Raw genomic sequence first — 21318 nt, 5'->3', positions numbered from 1 at the left:
GCTGGGCATGGGGGCAGGTGCGTGGATTCAGCACTCTCCCGTGTTCTGGGGGATGTGCTGCCTGTTGATGCCACCCTTGCCCACATGCCCTCCTCCTCCTCCTCCACTACACAAGGGCCCTACTCTCAGCCCCGTCCTCCAGGACATCCCTGGGGTGTCCTGTGGTGCCCCAGCTCAGCCTGCACAGCCCTGAGCTTCTCATTGGTTCTCCTCATCTCTAAGTGCTCCTCACCTGTGCCCCCACCTTGCGGGGGGCTGTCCTAGGCACCTCCAGCCCTTCCACCAGCCCTCCTGTCTCCAACCCAGCTGCCCACCACACATGGGTTTCGACGGCCCCACTGCCCAGCCGTCCCTTCCCAGCGTCTCTGCACACCAGTGCCTCGCATGGGCACCACCCACATTCCCCAGGCTCCGACCCTCCAGGGTCTCCCCCACGTCCACGCAGTGGCCTACTGGCCTCCTGCTAACCCAGCGTTAGGCCCAGAACCCAGGGGCCACCCAGGAGCCATCCTGCGCTTGGCTGGCCCAGCTGGATGGTTTTGTCCAGATCTGACCACTCCTGTCCTGGACAGTGCCCAGCCACACGGGTAGAGAAGGAGGCTGGAGGGACGTGGTCCGGGGGTGACAGGCGGAAGCAGCTGAAGGAACAGGGGCACAGTGCGATCAGGCAATGAGTTTATTGTCTCCAGAAGGAGTGATGGCTGTGGTCTCCATGCACAGGTGGGCACCCACAGCATGACTCCACCTGGGCTCCTGTGGACAGATGGGGCCAGGCCAGGGGGAGGGGATGGGCCACATCAGAACCAGAGCAAGGCAGGGCCAGAGTCAGGGCTGCAGCCACCCTCTGGCCTTGCCCAGACTCTTCCTGCCCCCTTCGGGGCCCTGGACAGTGTGTTCAGGGCAAGCAATCTTATATTGGAAGCCGAGTCATTACCCCATACTGGGAAATGCCCTTTCTCCTTCAGTGGGATGGGGCTGCATTCTCCGGGCTGTCTGAGCAAGGGGCCCATGACAGCGATGGGAGAAGCAGCCAGGGCCGGGCGGAGGCAATGGCATTTTCCTACCACCTCAGAGGGCGGTGGTCCCACCCAGTGTCTTGAAAGGGATGGAGGCAGGGCAGAGGCAGGAGGGGGAGGATACAGTGGGTCTGGGGGGCAGGAAGGCAGGTGCTCACAGCAGGACCCAGAGGAGGCCCACTCCAAGCAGGAACCCCCTTGGAAGGGCCCAGGGACCCTCCAGTGTGGCAGGCGCCCTGTTGCAGAGACATCCAGAGCAGCACTGCCTGATGATGCTGCCAAGTATCCTGGGTCCCAATATCCAGTCATACTTCATGTTGGTGTTGGGACACCTGGGGGCACAGCGCTTGCTGAGCATAGTTGTCACCTTTGTTTCTGCAAAACAGAGGAGGTGGCAGGTGGCCGCCAGCCTGCAGGGAGCAAGGCGGGTGGTCACAGGAGGAGGCATGGAGGCAGGGGAGGGGTGCTTCCCAGTGACGGCAAAAGCCCGAAGTTAGCCTGAGAATCAGAGAATGTGTGGGTCCCGCAAGGGCTACCAGGACCCCCCACCACAGGCCCCGCAGGGCAGTGGGAACGTGGCTCCCCAGGGTCACCTTCGAGGTCACAACAAAATCAGAGTTGGGGACTGCTGCCCCGGGGGGGGGCTCTTCCTTGGACCACGCAGGGCCTGGACTCCCCCCCGGGCCACTCTCGGGGTGTGCAGGGGAGCATCTCAGGGAAAGCAGGAGAGGCTGGCCTGGGCTGTGCCGGCGGCTATTCGCTCTGTCCCGGCCTCAGCCCTGTGCTCCAGAGGCTCAGGCTCCTGGAGACATGCGGCAGAAGCCTGGGAAGGGACCATCGGAAGGAAGGAAAACACTCGAAACAACTCCAGCTGCAGAGGAGGAGACCCCCCCCCTTTATTACGGGGTAGTACGTTATGTTGTGGGTCGTGCTGAGTTGTGCTGGTTTCATCGTGTTGAATTCTGTGAGGTTCTATGAGTGACAATGGTGTGACATCGTGTCAGGGCAGGTGGTGGGCTGCCAGAATGCTGCTGGGGCTCCCTGGTTAGGGGTACCTGATGGTGGGCAACAGGCCTCCTCCCCCTCCCGGAGTCCCCAGCGCTCTCTCCCCACTGCTCAGGTGGAGGTGTGGGGGCAAAGGGGCCCCTGAGGAGAGCCCAGAGAGATGGTCCAGTTCCTGCAGGGAGGGCCACTAACAGGCCGCCCCCCTCCAGGCCACAAAACCAGAAGCAGAAGCCCAGGGAGGAGCCCAGGTCAAGGAAACTGCTTAGGGAAAATGAAAACCAGTGGAAGAGGTTCCAACAACGCGCAGTCACAGTACTGATGTCCTCCGCAAGCGCACATTCCCGCCCTCGATAAGGAAACGCTAGGCCGGACAGGGCACAGCCAGGGCCACAGGGGGCACAGCCAGGGCCAGGGGGCACAGCCAGGCCCGGAGGGGGCGCAGCCAGGCCCGGGGGGTGCAGCCAGGCCCGGAGGGGGTGCAGCCAGGCCCAAGGGGGGTGCAGCCAGGCCCGGAGGGGGTGCAGCCAGAACAAGGGGGTGCAGCTTGGGCAAGGCACTCTGTGCTCCTGCCCAGGTGCCAGAAGCACAGGCAGCGGCTGGGTCTGTCTTGAAATGTTATTTTAAGCCTTCTAGGAGGTGAAGGTGAAAGGAACCAAGGGCCTTAATGCTGGTCCCCCAAGGTCCCAGTGGTCCCCCAAGGGCCCAACACCAGCCACATGCCTGTGCCTCTCACCCGCTCAGCCCAGTTGTGCAACATGGATTTTCTTGCATCGTTACTGGAAAGGCCAGCAACAAGACACCTCCTGTGGTTCATTATGGGGAGCTGAGCACCGCTGCTCCAGGCAGGCCCAAGGCCTGGAACCGGAGTGGGGGGTGGGGCTCCGTTGGTGTTGGCAGGTGCCCAGGGATCTGGAACCTTCTGGCCGGAATCCGCAGCCACCCGCTGGCTTTCTCAGAACAGATGGGTCTCCCCACGTCCAGTTCTCTCTGGGTATTTTTATAATTTTATAAAGGAGTATTTCTGGTGGTTTGCTCTGTGACATTTCAGGAGGGCAGGGAGGGTGTTCCCGTCCCACTTTATAGTCTCCTCTAAAGCTGGTTTTGAAAGCCGCCCAGCAGCGGGGGCGACGCTGGGGGCGACGCTGGGGGGCGGCGGCGGGCAGCGCCTTCCCGGCTCACCCTCCCCCGCTCGGCCTAGCTCCGCGCAGTCAGCCGTCTGGGCGACCGGCCTCCCTCCGCGGTCCATCGCGCCGGCGCCCCTGCCCGCGGACAGTCCCCGGGGGAGCAGCGTGGAGGCGCCGCTGCCGCGGGGGGAGGGGAACACCGGGGCGTGTGCACCCCCAGGCCGGGGGAAGCGGAGAGCCGGGCGCTGCCGGGACGCCCGCCCGCTCCGGGCCCGGGACCTACGGCTGCGGAGGATCACCGCGTGCGACACGCACACCCGGTCCGCGGGGTGGCAGGCGGCGGGCGCGCAGCGGGCCGGGCCGGAGACCTTGAAGCACTGGTAGCAGCTCAGGTTCCCGCCTGCCCGCAGCCCGGGCGGCGCGGGGGGGGCGGCTGCGCTCGGGCCCGCGCCCCCGCCCCCCGCCCCCCTACTCCGCGGCTGCTCGCCGCCGCCGAGCCCCGCGGACAGCAGCAGCGCCCACAGCACCGCCGCCCGGGTCCGCATGGCGCCCACCCTCCGCCTCGCCCAGGCCCGGCCTCTCCGGCCCCGCGCTCCGTGGCCCCACCCCCGCCCCGCCCCGCCCCGCCCCGCCCCGCCCCTGTCTCCCGCCCCTCCCCCTCCGTGCCCCGGCCTCCCCCGCCCCGCGCTCCGTGCCCCCCGACGCCCTGCCCGGCCCCGCCCCGGCCCTGCCCCGGCCCTGTCCTCCCCCAGCCCCACCCCTCCGTGCCCCCGGCACCGCCCCCCACCCCGCGCTCCGCGCCCCCAGCCCTGCCCGGTCCCGCCCCGGCACCGCCCCTTGTCCTCCTCCCCCCGCCCCCGTGCCTTCCGCCCCCCTCGACCCCTCCCCCACCTGCCCCCGTTCCCCCCGCCCCCCTCTGTGTCCCCCGACCCTCCCCCGCCCCTGTTCCCCCCGTCCCTCCTCCGCGCCCGCCCCCCCTTCCCCGCGTCAGGCCGCGCCGCCCCCCCATCGCGGCCCAGCACCCTCCCGGCACCCCGTCCAGCACGCGGCAGGTTGCTGGCCTTTGGAGGACGGGCGCTGGGTGGGGGGCCGTGGGGACCCGCCAGCCCCTCTTGGGCAGCAGGGCCCGCCCGCCCAGGGAGGGCCTCCCCGTCCCAAGGACCGCAGCCTCCGCTGCTGAGCAGGAGGGGGGCCGGCGGGGTGTCCCCTGCGGTCCATGCCACGGGGACCTCAGCCCCATCGTCCTTCCGTCTGTCAGTCCGCTGGCTCCGGGAGCAGGGCCTCAGGGCCTCGGGCCCACTGGGTCCCTGTCCCCCACCCCGGGGTGTCACAGGCCCAGGGGGAGGTGGAGGCTGCACCTGGGGAGGGAAGGGGGAGGGAGAAGGGGGGGGGGAGACCGGAGAGGACCAGACACAGGCTCCAAGTCTAACTTCTCCTTGGAGTGCTGTGAGGGGGGCCTGGGGGCAGGGAGGGGAGGGGGGCTGTCAGGTCCCAGCACCCAGAGCCTGAGGCCACCTCCCCAGGGCCCAGGGCCAGTGCTGCCCCCATCCCCACCCCCACCCCTAAAGCCCCGGCTGCAGCCACTGGAGCCTGTGAGAGCCAGAGCAGGGGTCTCTCCAGGGAGGGGTGAGGCAAAGTGCGTCCCCGCAGAGCAGGACTGACCGGTGCTGTCCTGGCTGCACAGTGAGCCCGTGAGCAGCAGGTGGCCATCTCCAGGGCGGCTGTTTCCTCTCAATCGCTGGGCAAGGGCGGTCAGGGTGGGGCCAAGAGCTGCCATCGCTGACCGTCAGCTGCCCTCCTGGCCGCCGGTCTGATCCCGGGGGAAGGGGTTTCTGGGAGGCAGCAGTGGCTGGGGGACACAAAGAAGGCAAAGGCAGACGTGAGAGAAGAGCCAGGAGGCCAGCCTGCCATCAGCAGGACCCTTTCCACGACCTCAGTTCCTAGTTGCCCTTGCTTCCCTGCGGGGGGTGCAGGAGCGCTGGTCGCCTTCCACAGAGAGCCCTGTTTTGGGGGGACACAGGGGAGGGCCCCGAGGCCCAGATCTCTTGGCTTTCAGAAGCCAAGAGCCGGAGTGGGGCCTACAGCCCTTGGTCACCAGGAGGCTCAGGAGGCCCTGCTGAGGTTCAGGTGCAGCAGGAGGGAAAGAGAATTCTGCTTCTGGGACCTCCTAGCCGCCGCGGCGCTGCTCCCCCCACAGGACGTGTCACTGACGCTGGTGTGCTGTCCTGCACACCTGCCAGCCTTTGCCCGGGCCCCCCAAGGATTGCTCAGGTAGGGCCGCCCCTGGGGGCACTTATAGGGCTCCCGACTCATGGGCTGTGAGTGGGCCCCTGGCCAGCTCCACGCTGGCCTACACCAAGCCCCACCCCCCGTGGGGACAGGCATTGGGCTCACAAGCAATTCTCCCAATAAGCATTTTGTGACTATGTGGCCGCCCACTGGAGAGGCCCGTCCACAACCCTCATTTGTCAGCTGAACACAGAGAAAAAGTGTCCTCCATCCCAGAGCAGGTGCCCAGTGGGTCACCTCCTGCTCCCCCAGAGGATGGCCCGTGGCAATTCAGACACCATCCCAGGCTGGACGTTGTGTGCACTATGTCCCTCCAGGGTGGAAACCACAGGGCCGACCCCACCAAGGCACTGAGCTGAGGGGCAGAGGGTGCCTCTGGGGGGATCCCACGGGCGTCTTGCCCCTTGTCCGTTGGACCCTGGCTGCCTTGATACTCTGTCTAGGTTCAGCCCAGTGTGTCCTGCTGCCCCGGGCCACACTCTCTGGGGCCTCCGTGCCTGTGTTTGGTTTCTGCTCAGGTTCCAGCACAGCAGTGGGGTGCAGCCAATCGGGCCCAGTCCTAGGGCAGGTGAGGGGCTCCCGGGCTCCTTGTCTCCCCAGGCCACAGTGCGGACTGAGCATGCTAATGGACAGGTGGGGGACAGGCTGAGGCAGCTGATGGGAGGGGACAAGATAGCCCCAGAGGGACCACACGTCTGGAGCAGCAGTCTGGGGTCTCGATGCACCAGGTCCCAGAAAGGCACTTCCCACTGACCCTCGGCCCAGCGGTACGCACTGCTTTGCCATGAATGAGCTGCCGTCTGCACGGGGGACCCCTTGAGGGCCCCCCACCCTTATGCCCCTGTCTGAAGGCTCCTATAAACTGGTTGCTGAGCAACCTCTATAAACCTATTTTAAAATAGTGAAAAAATCCAGGACCTGTGCTCACCAACTCCTGAATGTTTTTCCGTAATAATACTTTTGTCCCTCTTGTATCCAATGGCGCCAGACTAAAGTTCTAGGTGAAAATGGGGAATAATTTTTCTTTTAATGTAAATTTTGGTTACTGAACAGGACATGCAGATGACAGCAGTCGACACAGAGGACCTGACCCCGGGAGAGGCCTGGGCCAGGGGACCGTTGTTCCTAGTTGGTGATCTCCATTTCCCAGACTTGCTCCAGAAAGCTTTTTTCTCCCCCTAAACAAAACAAAGCAAAACAAAGACAGAATCTTCTGGGTGCTGTCTTTCGAAGCGACAGTGAGTGACAGTGATCCTGGGTCACACCCGACATGGCAGAGGGAGTCAGCTCCTGGCCGGAGTGCGCAGAAGCCCTCCTGATGTGGCCCAGCCTGTGGGGGGTACTTGATGTCGTGGACAAGCAGAGCGGAGCACCTCGAAGTACCGCAGAGCCCCAGGGCTGCACGGAGCCCCCCAACTGGACGGGAGACCCCAGGACAGAGGCCACACTGGGGGCCCATTATCCTCACGGACCTTGAGCCGCTTACACGTGCCCTGACCGTCGTGACACTGCCCCAGCCCCGCAAGGCTCCAGTGAGCTTCGGGGTACCGGCCAGGGCTGTGGGTGCCCGAGCCGCTGCCAGGTCTCTGCCACCCTCAGGAGGAAGCTTCCCGGGCCTCTCGTGTACACCCGCTACGCTGAGGCGTCACCTCCGCTCGGCAAGCCACAGCCTCCCCGCCAGGCCACCCGGCACCACCCCGGGCAGTGCTCGGGTCCATGATGGGGCAGCCCACGGTTCTCCCCCAGGTCCCCAGGAGAGCCAGCTCCTGGCTGAAACCTCAAGTGTGGTCAGCCCCCCGCAGGCCGGGACCAGGCTCCCCGCGCCCGCCTCGTGGGGCACCGCCTGTGCTCCGCAGCCCGGGGTCCCTGCCCTTACACAGTCCCGAGTCCAGCCCAGGTGCCTCTAGCTTTCTCACCGGGACCCCCTGGTGCTCCCCCTCCCCCTCTCTGATCCCCGGGTCGTCAACCGCACCACCCAAGCCTCATCAGTGAGGCTGGCCCCTGGGCCCTGACAGGCACACGTCCCACAGAGGCAAAGGGAACAGGGCCGGTGGCACTTTGTCCTGGCGTTAGCCCTTTGCTCACGGCGTTGGGGGAGAGGACGGGTAGCAGGGCTCCTTCCACCGTGGCTCTTGCTCCAAGCAGCTGCTCTGACCCCTGGCAGCTCAGCGGGGCTCCTGGCATCTCACAGCTCTAATGGGGGCTAGGGGGTGCTTTGGGGCTCTGGGCAGGAATGTCACCTCCCGACCTGCATCCCACACCTCTTGAGATGTCTGGGTATGCCCTTGCCCCACCGACACCTCACTTGATGGAATGGTAAATGGTACAGCCACCCTGGAAAGAGTTTGAAATATCGTATAAAACCAGATATGAAATTGCCGTGGAATCCGGCAACTGCACTGTTGGCCGTTTATCTCAGAGCAGTGGAAATGTGTGTGTAGACAGAAAACCCGCGTGTGCATGTGCGTGCTTACAGCAGCTTCAGTTGTGATGGCAAGAACGGCAACAGCCCAGATGTCCTTCAACAGGTGAAACTGTGGCCCGTGCACACCTGAACACTCCTTGACAGTCAACGGAGCCCACTGTGGATACGCACAACTTGGATGAATCTGCAGGGAGTTAAGTGGAGTCAAACAAGCCAATACCAGAAAGAAACATAGTGTACGACTCCACTTCCGTAAAATTTTTGAAATGACAAATTTCTAGAAATGGAGAGCAGGTTAGCGGTTGCCAGAGGTTAGAGAGGAAGGGGTGAGAGGCAGGGAGGTAGTGCAGTTGTAGAGGGTCAGGAGGGAGGTGCTGGTGCTGATGGGCATCCTGACCATGGTGGTGGACACAGGAATCCTCCCAGGTGCTAAGATCGTAGCACTAACACACACAAGGGAGTGCCTGGGGAGTGGGCCTGGGGGACTGCATCCGTGTAGGCATCTTAGTTGTGATATTACATCCAGTTTTGCAAACGTAACCATCAGCAGACAGTGGTAAAATGTACACGGATCACTCTGTTATTTCTTAAAACTCCATGTGAATCTACAATTACTCCAATAAAAAATTTTTAAATTAAATTACAAAAGGGACGCCTGGGGGGCTTAGTGGCTGAGTGCCTTTGGCTCAGGTCATGACCCTGGGGTTCTGGGATCAAGTCCTGCATCGGGAACCCCGCAGGGAGCCTGCTTCTCCCTCTTCCTGTGTCTCTGCTTCTCTCTGTGTCTCTCATGAATAAATAAATAAAATCTTTTAAAAGGGGGGGCACCTAGGTGGCTCAGTCGGTTGAGCAACCAACTCTTTTTTTTTTTTTTTTTGAGCAACCAACTCTTGATTTTGGCTGAGGGTCATGAGATCAAGCCCTGCTTTGCGCTGAGTGTGAAATCTGTTTAAGAGTCTCTCTCTCTGGGGCAGCCCTGGTGGCGCAGTGGTTTGGCGCCGCCTGCAGCCTGGGGTGTGATCCTGGGGACCCTGGATCGAGTCCCACATCGGGCTCCCTGCACGGAGCCTGCTTCTCCCTCTGCCTGTGTCTCTGCCTCTCTCACTCTGTGTCTATGAATAAATAAATAAAATATTTAAAAAAAAAAAGAGTCTCTCTCTCTCGCGCTCCCTCTGTGTCTCTAATCCACTCCCCCATGCACACGTGCTCTCTCTCAAAAAAAAATCATTACAAAATATTTTAAAAATCAATGTCATTCAGAATATCATCAAAACATGACATACTTAGCAATAAATTCAACAAAATATGTCAGAAGAAATTAAAGAAGACTCAAAAAAAATGAAAAAAAAAATAAAGAGGACTTGAATGTAGGGAGATCTCTTGTGAGCTCCAAACCTCCCCAGACTGGTCTGGTGCTCCATGCAACCTCAGTCAGCCCCCAGCTGGCTTCTGGGAGAGACGAATAGAAAAATTACATGAAAATGTAAAGTAGCTACAGCAGCCAAAAACACTTTGAAAAGGAAGAACAACATTACCTGGCTTTAAGTCAGACTGGAAGACTACAGTAATTAAGAAAGTTTTGCTTTAGGCCTCAGGGTGGACACATGGATCAATGAAATAGAACAGCACGTTCAGAAATAAACCCACACATATATGGTCAATTGATTTTTATAAAGTCATCAAGGTAATTCAGTGGGGGAAAGGGCTGTGTCTCCAGTCAGCGGCGCTGGAAGAGTTAGACTTCCACATGACAAAAGTGAATCTGAACCACATCTCTAGCCGTGGTTACTCAAGCACTGGGTGCAATTATCGGTCATTTATCTATGGGATGGCACTAATATGTAAACAAAAGAGCTTACACTTCTAGAAACAAGTGCAGGAGGTAATTTGTGTGACTTTGGCTGGATAAAGGTTTCTTAGGCAACGGCCTGATCTGTAAAGGGAAAAACATAAATTAGACTTCATCAGAATTAAAACTTCTGCTTTCAGAAAGGTGCTTTTGATGCAGGAAAAGACATTAGGGTTCGAAGCCAACGGCCAAGAAAGAACTCTTGAAACGTCTTTGGTGCAAAAAGGTGATTAAAAAAATTTTTTTTTTAAATTTATTTGAGAGACAGAGACAGCATGAGCCAGGGGGAGGGGCAGAAAGAGAAGGAGAAGCAGACTCTTCACTGAGCAGGGACCCTGATGTGGGGCTCGATCCCAGGACTCTGGGATCATGACCTGAGCTGAAGGCAGATGCTTAACTGACTGAGCACCAGGTGTCCCAGTAAAGTGGTTTTATTAAAGCGCAGAAGCAGGACCCAAGGGCGGAAAGGGCTGCTCCGGGGTCCCCGGAGAGCCCATCACGGACTCTCAGGCTGGGGCGGGGTGAGGGCCAGCACAGGCTTCCCAGGTGCTTTGGAAGCAAGGTCTCCGGGCCCGAGGGGGCTGCCTGTTGTTGGGAGAAGCTCTGTTAGCCTGAGTCAGGAGACCCTTCGGGTGTGTATCTGTGGTACCTCAGGGTTTAGAGATAGAAGTTTCCAAAGGAATTTTTATATGTTCAAGTAGACTCCTAGGGGCCTGGGGTCAGGCTGGAATTACCGGCGGCCCTCGCAGGGTGCTACCACTGAGGCAGCTGAGCTCCGAGGGGAAGGTCCCTGCCTGTTTCAGGGACGTGCGGATGGGCTGTGAGTTGAAAGGAAATTTATTTTATATTTTTATTTTTAAAAAATCTTTTATTTATTCATGAGACACACACAGAGAGAGAGGCAGAGAGAGGCAGAGACACAGGTAGAGGGAGAAGCAGGCTCCATGCAGGGAGCCCGACGTGGGACTCGATCCCAGGACTCCAGCATCACGCCCTGGGCCGAAGGCAGGTGCTAAACCCCTGAGCCACCCAGGGATTCCCCTTGAAAGGAAATTTGACAATTTTCCTTCTGTCTTTGTTTTCCACATCACTTTAAGGAAATAAAATTGAAATCCAAAGACAGGAGTAAATATTTGTGTATATTAAAGTAGTGCATATGATGAAATAAAAAAAAAAACAACTCTATGATAAATGGGCAAAAAAGGGTCTGAACTGACACTTCACCCAAGAAGGAGTTCAGATGGCAAAGAGCTGAGGACAAGACGTTCAGCCTCTTTAGCCATTAGAACGTCCTTTGAGACCACACCGACGGCAGCGCCAGCGCCGGGGAGCAACCGAAGCCCACTCGTGGCCAGAGCTGCTGTTTGGGAAAATGTTTGGCAGCTTCTTATAAAGTCTAACATACCCCTAGCTCGTGACCCAGCAGTCCCGCTCCTGGGCTTTTACCCCAAGGGGATAAGAAGACAGGTCCAAACGGACCTGGATGCACGCGTTCACAGAGGCTCGTCCATGCGTCTGCACAGCCACCTGGCAAGGTGCTCCATGCGAGACGACAGCCCCCATGGGGTCTCCAGGCCCAGCCCCGGGCACCAACCCCTGCTGGCAGCTCTCCTGGCAGTGGAAGCTTAAACCAGTCAGTCTGGAATTACCTGCTCCGCTCCTGGGAGCTGATCTGCCCGGGGCACCCCTGGCGAGCACCCCCACTGCCTGCGGGAAGGGGACTGCTGGCTTCTCCCACTGCCTTTTGCCCGGAAAGGTCTTGTATTTCATGAAGCTCCACAGGACCCTTCTATCAGCTGGATGGGATGCCGACTCATGAGTTGGTGAATAAAGCCAAAAAAATATTTAGATTTACTCAGTGGAACTTTGTTTTCCAACAAATGTAAAGGGATAAACTACAGATGGATGCAGTGACAGGAATGAGTCTCAAAAGCATTATGCTAAGAGGGAAGACAGAAAAAATCATACACACACGGTGATTCTGATGAGGGAGCAGAAGGCCAGCTGAGGCCCAGGCCACCATGCCCACCCCCACCCCCACTCCCACCCCCACCCCGCCGGTGGGGTGTGTGGGACGTGCCTCAGACTCCTGGCTGCCCTAAAGCTAAGGGAGGGAAAAACAAATATTAACTTCTAGAGGGCACAGTCCTGCAAGAACGGAGTCTCCCTCAGTTTACAAATGTCTTACTGATTTCCAAGAGCAAAGCATACTTATCAATAACAAGTAACTTCCAGAAGGAAATGTAGGTACGATCAAATGTCCTTATAGCCTGCAGCCCACTGACAGATACTCGGGGTGGGCCGAGTACAGCGCTCCTCCAGGACGCCCCCAACTGTCTTCACGCTCGTGCTACAGGGAGAAACAACCTTGGTCTGACACTAGCAAGGCCTCCAGTATCCTGTGGGTCTTGTCAGCCACTGAAAGTCCTATAGAAACTTCCCTTATCTCTAGTTCACCCAACCCCAGGTATATAATCAGCCACCACTCACTGTCCCAGGCCAGCAGCTCTTCCTGCCCTCAGGTCCTGTCCCAGGGTTTTAATAAAACCACCATTTTGGGGACGCCTGGGTGGCTCAGCGGTTGAACGTCTGCCTTCAGCCCAGGGTGTGATCCTGGAGACCTGGGATCGAGTCCCACGTCGGGCTCCCTGCATGGAGCCTGCTTCTCCCTCTGTCTGTGTCTCTGCCTCTCAATGTGTGTCTCATGAATAAATAAATTAAATAAATTTAAAAAAGAAAGTCCAATAGGAGATACAGAGCAACTATTGGAATCAATGTACAAATTTAGCAAGGTCACTGGCTGTAAAATCAATATATGAAACCCAATTGTTTTCCTCGCACTACCGCTACATTTAGAATCTCACACTGAATTCTGGAGACCCCAGGGTAACTTCTGCTACTTACTCGTTTCTAGCAAGAAAGGGGGTGCGGGTCATCAGAGAAGCAGCAGAACCCCACCCTCGCAGTGGCCTGGGCAGGCCCCGGAGACAGGGGCAGCCCCCAGGCTGGCCCCGGGGCACCTGCAGGGGCGTCAGGGTAGAGACGAGAGGCAGGAGGGAACCGAGGGGGGTCCGAGGGGTGTCCGAGGGGTGTCCAAGGGGTGTCGGAGGGTGGCGGAGTCAGCGAGGTTCCGGCTCCTGGGCGGCCCTGGTGGACGCGGGGCTCGGACCCGGGGCCGGAGTGCGCACCGCGGCGCGGAGACCCGGCGCAGCCCTCGGAGGCTCGGCGGCAAGCGGAAGGGCTGAGGGGGAGGGGAAGTCCTTGCGGCCCCGGGGCGGGACCCACGGTCGGAGCGGACGGGCCGACGGGGCAGGGCGCTGCACTTCGCCGCGCCGCCGGCAGAGGGCAGCCGTGTTCGCGGTCCGCGCGCCCGCAGGTGGGGGTCAGGGAGGCGCGGCGGGGCGCGGATCGAGGGTCGCAGGGCGGACGCGGCGGAAACCCCGGAAGACGGGACGACACCGCAGCAGCGATCGGAGCCTCCTACCGGGGGCCCGCGGGGAGGAAGTGAGGACGGAGGAAACGGAGCGAAGACAAGAAGCGGAAGGGCAGCGTAGACACCTAGACACCGGCCTGCGGATGGGGGGGGCGGCGCAGGTGAGGGCGGGGGGAGGGGGGGCGCAGGTGCGGGCACGGGGGCAGGGGTGACTGGGGTCACCTGGGGCTGGCGGCTTGGGGGGTGTCGGAGCAGCTGGGGGCACAGCCAGGGGCGGGGTGGGTGCAGCCTGGGGTCGCCGAATCAGGCACAGGTGCGAGCCGGGGGCGGGGCAGCCAGGGGGCCTTGAGACAGCTGTGGGGGGAAGCGGTGGGGAGGGCGGGGCCCCGAGACAGCTGGGGGCGGAGGAGGGGGTAGTGGGGCGGAGGGGGCAGCCTGGGGTGTTGGGGGCAATCCTGGGGGCCCGGGGACAGCTGGGGGTGCAGCCTGGGGTGGGCATCAGGGGCAGGTGCGAGTGGGAGGGGGGCGGGGGCAGCCACGGGTGCAAAGACCGGCTGGGTGGAAATGGTGGCTTAGAGGATCCAGAAATAGTGCTTTGTACTTACGGCGCCCAAATATATGTAAAGAAAAAATAGCTCGGTATCAGACTTCTCTACAGCAAGCAAGACACACTGAAGCTGAAATAATAAAAAGAAAAACTCAAAAAAATAAAGTTTGAAGTGAGTGTTTCCTTATGTAGTCATGGAGTCCTTCGAGTGTCAGTGCTACAGACAAAGATTTGAAAGCCTGAATTTCAGTTTCATTGAGAAGGAAGAGAATTGGCAATACACAAGTCAAATCTCAGCTCAAACTGGAGGAGAAACAAGTCCGCAGAAAGCAGAGGGAAGGAAGTTGTAAGGTAAGAGAAAGTGAGAAGCGTATCCAGCAAACCAGACTCAGTACATTAAAACCTTGGTTCTCCAAGAAATTACAATAGCCAGACAAGCAGCTAACTGAATCAATGAAAGAGAAACAGTAGACATACACAAAATAATAAACACCAAGAGCAAAGTTATTATTGAAACAGGAAAAAATTTAAATTGTAAGAGACTACATCATATACCTTTACATAAATAACTGCGGAGAAAAATATACAACCCGAAGGTACCCCGGGAGAGACAGAAAGCTTGAAGATCTCAAATTCAGTAGAAAATAGAAATAGCAAGAAAGTACCCCAGGAGCAAAAAAAGAAAAAAGTACCCCAGCAAAGAAGGCTGGGCATGGATTTCACACAAAAATTCTTTTTTTTTTTAAGAGTTTATTTATTTATTCATGAGAGACACACACAGAGAGAGAGAGAGAGAGGCAGAGACACAGGCAGAGGGAGGAGCAGGCTCCATGCAGGGAGCCCGACGTGGGACTTGATCCTGGGACCCCAGGATCAGGCCCTGGGCTGAAGGCAGTGCTAAACCGCTGCCACCCAGGCTGCCCTGAATATCCTTTCTCATTTAAAAGTATTTAAGAGGGGAAATCCCTGGATGGCTCAACGGTTTAGCACCTGCCTTTGGCCCAGAGCGTGATCCTGGGGTCCTGGGATCGAGTCCCACGTCGGGCTCCCTGCATGGCGCCTGCTTCTCCCTCTGCCTGTGTCTCTGCCTCTCTCTCTCTCTCTCTCTCTCTCTCTGTGTCTTTCATGAATAAATAAATAAAAATTTAAAAAATAAAAGTATTTAAGAAAAATATTATCTGGGATGCCTGGGTGGCTCAGCTTCCTATAATCTCCCAAAGTCATCGTCTTACATTATAGTATATGTGCTGCTGAAGCGAGCACATCGTCTTACATTGTAAGAAAAATACCAGAAGTGTTCCCATCACAATCTGGCATGCAATCAGAAGTACCCACTGAGGCAATTAGCAACTACTGAAAAATAATAGGCATTAGAATGGAAAGAAGGGGCGCCTGCGGGGTTCATTCGGTTGAGCATTAGACTCTTTTTATTTCTGTTCAGGTCATGATCTCAGGGTCATGAGATGCAGCCCCGTGCTGGGCGTGGAGCCTGCTTGAGATTCTCTCTCCTTCTACCTTTATTTCTCCCACACACACACACTCTCTCTCTCAAATAAATGTTTAAGAAAAAAAAAAAAAGAATAGAAGTAAAATCAGTTCCATTGGTAGATGATAGAGTACCCGGAAATCCCAGAGAATAAGTAATAAAAACCGCCAACGTGGAAAATAATCCCAATGAATCGGGATGCAGAGCAAACCCACAACAGCAGAGCCATCAGCCTCCCCTGTGTGAGAGGAGGGAGACCAGGCCCTCAAATGCTTCCGCTGGACCACGGAGAAAAAGCCAGGCGGACTGCAAACGTGGTATTTAAAACATGCTGGAGAGCTGTGGCAGGAGCGAGGGCTGAGGGGCCCGGGAACCAGTGGAGGGAAGCCCGCCCAGGGCGCCTGATGCAGGGGCCCTTCCCTTCCCATGGCCATGTGCCACCTCCAGGCACCAGGGGACGCGTGTGGTCCACACGGCCTCGGCTCTGGGCAAGGGAAACGTGTGCAGATCTTACCACCAGTTCTACAAGCGCATTCTCCCACTTGGAATGCATGCAGAGTTGTGGGTGCAAGAGACCGAGCCCTAGAAGGGACAGCTGCAAGAAGTGTGACACCTCCAGGGGTCTCCTAACTGCAAGGCAGCAAAGCCCCACAGAGGAAGAGGCCTGCTTCAGTCCCATGTCTGAACATGCTCTGAACGGTGTTGTCAGATTGGTAAACCATACGGGAGGGTGGCAGGGCATAAAGACGCCCGTGAGTGGGGAGGGTGGGATCTCTCACACCATCCAGGGCCAGGGAGACAGGCCACCGAAGCCTCAGCCAGAGGCAGGGGGGTCAATAGGAGGTCATGTGCGTCTTTCTCAAACTGCAGTCCAGCCACAACCAAGCTCAGCTTGTGATGGAGTTGGTGTGACTAGTACCTCACACCCACTGATCTGGTAAGGAGGACACGCGGGACCCCGCCCTGTGGATGTATGGATATACGCAGCCTCTATGGTTCGGGTTTGTACAATGCCCAGCACACGATAAAAAGTTCGTAGATCTCGGGAGGCAGGGAAATGCAACCAGTAACAATAGGGGGGAAAGACACACACAGACCAATGGATGGGCCACATAATGGAGTTAGCAGGAAAGGATTTTATTTGTGTGTGTGTGTGTGTGTGTGTGTTTAACATTTTATTTCTTTATTTGAGAGAAAGAGAGCACCAGCAGGGGGAGCAGCAGAGGAAGAGAAAGAAGCAGGCTCCCCGCAGGACAGGGAGCGGGGAATGGGGCTCCATCCCAGGACCCTGAGATCATGACCTGAGCCAAAGGCAGAGACTTCACAGACTGAGCCACCCAGGTGGCCCTGGAAAAGGATTTAAAAATAACAATGACAACTGTGTTCAGTAAAATAGAGGAAAGGAAGAAAAAAAAATTTAAAGACAGAGTTTTGATGGAGAATGGGATGCTATAAAACAAATTAAATGGATATTCTGTGTATTAGTTAGGATTCTCTAGAGAAACAGAACCAACACAATGTTTCTACATACAGACCAAGATTTCTTAGAAGGGCCTGACTATGGAGGCCGGCAGGTCCAGTCTTCAGGGAAGAGCCAACGTCCTGGAGGCTGTTTGCTCCTCTCACCTGGGGGAGGTCCGTCTTTTGTGCTATTCAGACCTTCAGCTGATTGGAGAGCCCCCAATTCCCCACATTCCAGAGGGCAACCTGCTTCACTAAAGTGTCACCAGTTGAAATGTTAATCTTATTAACAAACACCCTCCCAGAAACATCCAACAGTGTTGGGCCATATATCAGGGTACCGGGGCCCAGTGCAGACAACACATCGCATTAACCACTATATTCTGGAATTGAAAAATAAAATATCTGGGACGCCTGGGTGGCTCAGTGGTTGAGCATCTGCCTTTGTTTTTTTTAATTTTTTTTTTAATTTTTATTTATTTATGATAGTCACAGAGAGAGAGAGAGAGAGGCAGAGACACAGGCAGAGGGAGAAGCAGGCTCCATGCACCAGGAGCCCGACGTGGGACTCGATCCCGGGTCTCCAGGATCGCGCCCTGGGCCAAAGGCAGGCGCCAAACCGCTGCGCCACCCAGGGATCCCTAGCATCTGCCTTTGGCTCAGTGTGTGATCCTGGGATCTGGGATCGAGTCCTGCATCCAGCTCCCCGCATGGAGCCTGCTTCTCCCTCTGCCTGTGTCTCTGCTTCTGTGTGTGTGTGTGTGTGTCTCACGAATACATAAAACATTTAAAAGAAAAAATATCTGGGACGCCTGCGTGGCTCAGCGGTTGGGTGTCTGCCTTTGGCTCGGGTCGTGATCCTGGGACCCAGGATCGAGTCCCGCATCAATCTCTCTCTGCCTGTGTCTCTGCCTCTCTCAGTCTGTGTCTCTCATGAATAAATCAGTAAATCTTCAAAAGAAAAAAGAAAAGAAAAAATATCTGAAGAATTCATTTGGGAGAATTCAAGAGCAGAAGACAATATGAAAGGAGGGAGGGGCAGGACAGCACAAATAGCCAAAGCAAAGCTTTCAGAGAACAAAATGCTAGAAAGAACAACTCAGCACCAGCGCCCAAGAGGCACAGCCAAAGGGTCGAACTCACGGGAGCCTGGAATAGCAGGAAGAGGGGCGGAGGATGGTGGGAAAGAAATACTTGAAGAGGCAACATTTTTCAAAACGATGAAAGGTAAACCACAGATTCGCGAATCCCAAAAACTCTAAGCAGAATAAATGCAAAGGACGTCGCCGCGCGAGCCCGCTGTACTCGACAGGCTGGGAACAAGACACTTCCGTTAGCAGACAGGGAAGGGACATGGCCAAGGAAAAGCAACTAGGGTCTAAAGCTGACTTTTCACAAAGATTATGGAAGCCGTCCGAAAATGAAACTGCATCTTTAAAAGGATAAATGACAAAATCTGGCGACCCTGAATTCTGTGCCAAGCAAAGGTAGTATTCAGAGACACAGAAAACAAAAGTTTTTATACAGAAGGGCAGCTAATTCCTTGCCAGCAGACTTAGATGACAAGAAATAAAAAAGGGAGTTCTTCAAGGTAAATAAAATGACCACACATGGGAGTAAGAAGCTTTAGGAAGAAGGTCAGAGGAGCAGAAGTGAGAGGTATTTGGATTCAACACAAAGGTGGGTTTACGGTGTGCGTGGTGCGGTCAGTAACACGGAGCAGTGAATAGTAAGGTAAATGGACCGGTGTAGACCAAGTCCTCCTGTGACTGCGCCTGAGCTCTGGGGGCTGGGGCGGCCGCGCGGAGTCAAGGCCAACTACAGTATGGCAAAGACGCGTGCTGTCACCTCGGAAGGATCGTATATGAAATATGTCTATAAAAGAGAAAAGGAAATATGGAAAATATTTCATAAACCCAGAAGGATGCAGGACAAAGAGAAGAGACACTTGGGAAGAATGAAAGCACGAGGCACAGGCCTTCAAGCTGACAGCACGTCGTGCGAGCCTGCTGTGCGTGGACCGACCCTCCCCATGAAAAGGCCAAAACGTGCAGGCCGGGTAAAAAATAATAAACTGGTTATAACCGTCATTTAAAAAATAAGGGCACGGAGCAGCCAAAAGACAAAGAATGGAAGTGGATGCCCCACGGTGAGAGGAACCCGGAGACATCCCAGGGACCGCATAAGGGGTGCGTCCTACACCTGGTCACATCTCATACCAGCTCCGAGTGTTTAAGGAAACACAGCAGGTCTGAGATTTGAAGCAAGTCCAAATCACACTTAGATATTTTTTCCTTATTAAAAAAAATATTTTACATATTTATTTGACACAGAGAGTGAGCACAAGTGGGGGAGTGGCAGGCAGAGGCAGAGGGAGAAGCAGGCTCCCCGAGGACCAGGGAGCCCGCTGCGGGACTCGGTCCCAGGACCCTGGGATCACACCCTGGGCCACAGACAGACGCTCAGCCGCTGAGCTCCCCAGGCGCCCCCCCTCCCCCCTCAATCAGGGCCCTTAATGCACCTGCCCAGTCACTTCACCTTCTCTGTGTTCGGTGGGAAGCAAGTCTCACTGTCACTCACACGGAGGGGAACACGTGGGCTCACACGGAGGTGGTCTTCCAATTTTCATCTCTAATGGCTGGGGCCAGGATGGACTTTGTCACAGGACAGCCAGGCAGGGTTTGGGGACTGGGAGAATCAGATCTCTCACTAGTCACGAGAACACGCGGCGGGTGGATCGGGACGCAGACCTGAAGGTCTGAAATAGGGCAGCTCCAGGGAAAGTGGGGGCCGCGCTTTTTTTTTTTTTTTAAAGATTTTATTTATTTATTTGAGAGAGAGAGAGAGAGAGAAGCAGGCTCCCTGCTGAACAGAAAGCCTGATGTGGGGCTCGATCACAGGACCCCAGGATCACGACCTGAGTGGAAGACAGGCGCTAACTGACTGAGCCACTCAGGGACCCCTGGCAAGACTTTCTAACTAGGACTCAAAATCCACATACGCGGAAAATTGATGAGGCTGAGGGCGGTAAAATACAAATTAAACTTTCTGAATGCCGAAGTGTTCCAAAAACAAAATGAGAAGCCACCAACAAACTGAGACAGTATTTGCTACATGAATACAGCTGGACGGCTAATCTCCTAAATGCATCGAGAGAGATCTCCAAGACTGGAGGACAAAGCAACATGGGGGGTGCGGGACAGCTCCCAGGGCCCGCTCCTTGGCAGAAACACGGGGAGAACTGATGGAAACACCGTCAGGGCCAACGTTTCTGAACTCTGAACAATAGCCAAAGGTGACCAGCAAGCAAGCAAAGGCCTCATTAAGAAAAAGGATTTGAGGGACACCTGGTGGCTCAGCGGTGGAGTGTCTGCCTTCGGCTCAGGTCGTGACCCTGGGGTCCCAGGATGGAGTCCGGCATCGGGCTCCCTACAGGGAGCCTGCTTCTCCTTCTGCCTGTGTCTCTGCCTCTCTCTGTGTGTCTAAAAAACAAAACAAAACAAAACAAAACAAAACAAAAAAAACAAAAAAACAAAAAAAAACAAAGAAAGAATGAAAAGATTTGAATCCAGTATCAGCTTTGGGATTTTCTTATCTCACCCTGGCCCGGAGCCCCTTTAGGAGTTGGTGGGAGTTTTTGTTTTGTTCTGTTGAGAGAGAGCGCGCAGGAGCAGGGGGAGAGGGGGGCAGATCTCCAAGCAGACTCCCCACCCAGCGTGGGGCCCAATGTGGGGCTCGAGCTCACGACCGACCCTGAGACTGAGAGCTGAGACAAAATCGGGGGCGGATGCTCCACCGACAGAACCCCCAGGCGCCCCCAGGAGCGTCCTCCTGTTCCTGCTGTGGGCTCCTCGTGCCAGGAGGAGCAGAGAGAGATCGTTCTCATGGAATGGTGGTCGTTTTAATCCATCGAGTGGCTCCCCAAAACACTAGCACAAAAGGGTTGCCTTTATGCGGGCTAAGTCACGACCCTGTGCCCAAAGCAAGGAAGGGCCCCGGTCTCCCTGGGGGTCCTGCAGGCCTGTACTCAGGCTGAGACACTCCTCCTGTCCCCGGGTACAAAGGGCCCACGACCTGGGGGGTCTGTCACCCCAAGATGATTCCTTGCAGCAGGTAAGGGGACAGGAGAGAGCCCTCGGAGCACGGAGTCATTTCGGGGTGAGAGTGGGAAGCTTTTATTGGCTGTGCTGGGAGCAGGGGCAAGGACCCGAAACCTTAAGGAACATGCACATAGCTTGGTCACTTGCACGGAACCTGCTGCGTCCAGTATGTCAGTGTGCTGGCACATCCACTGTCGGCCCCCCGCATGGGGGAGACCTTGGCATCACGTGAGCACAGGCACCCGCCCTCCCCGGCCCCACCCTCTCCACCACCCCACGGGGGTGGCTTCTCCAAAGCCAGCAAGAGGGAGCATCTACCTCTGGGTGGGGCTTCGGTCTGTGGAGCATCATCACACACAAGCCGTCACCTCCACCACGTTAACAGTTGGAAGCAGGCCTCAGGCCCGCCTGCTGTCCGGGAGGGTGCAAGGAGCAGGGAGCAGGACCATGGGCCGCCTCGGAGTCTGTGTCCCACATAAGGCACCGGCAGCTCCTCTCTGCCAAAGCCTCCTGCCCCAGTCCTAGGAAGGGCCCCACAGCTGCAAGCCGGAGTCAGGGGTTGGGAGAAACTGGAGGATCGGGG

The 21318-nt window shown here is 56.7% G+C and overlaps 1 protein-coding gene across 1 annotated transcript; it reads right to left on the bottom strand.

Moving 5' to 3' along the window:
- Positions 1-656: 656 nt before the first annotated feature.
- On the bottom strand, positions 657-3690 carry LY6L (lymphocyte antigen 6 family member L). The gene is made up of 2 exons (XM_072773921.1): positions 3429-3690; positions 657-1391 (listed from the first exon to the last, which is right to left on the bottom strand). Exons 1-2 carry the CDS (start codon positions 3688-3690, stop codon positions 1171-1173), a joined length of 483 nt encoding a protein of 160 aa, XP_072630022.1. The 3' UTR covers positions 657-1170.
- Positions 3691-21318: the final 17628 nt, after the last annotated feature.

The sequence above is a fragment of the Canis lupus genome, chromosome 14 (assembly GCF_048164855.1).
Source record: "Canis lupus baileyi chromosome 14, mCanLup2.hap1, whole genome shotgun sequence".
NCBI classification, from domain to species: domain Eukaryota; kingdom Metazoa; phylum Chordata; class Mammalia; order Carnivora; family Canidae; genus Canis; species Canis lupus.
The sequence above is the reverse complement of the archived record's forward strand: the minus strand, read 5'-3'. Positions and strand labels throughout refer to the sequence as shown.

Excerpts from the sequence above, each read along its gene's own strand:
- LY6L (XM_072773921.1), bottom strand. The coding sequence starts at position 3,690 with ATGCGGACCCGGGCGGCGGTGCTGTGGGCGCTGCTGCTGTCCGCGGGG. Across the intron at positions 1,392-3,428 it reads CGCGGTGATCCTCCGCAGCC|AAACAAAGGTGACAACTATG; the intron begins GTAGGTCCCGGG and ends TCTGTTTTGCAG.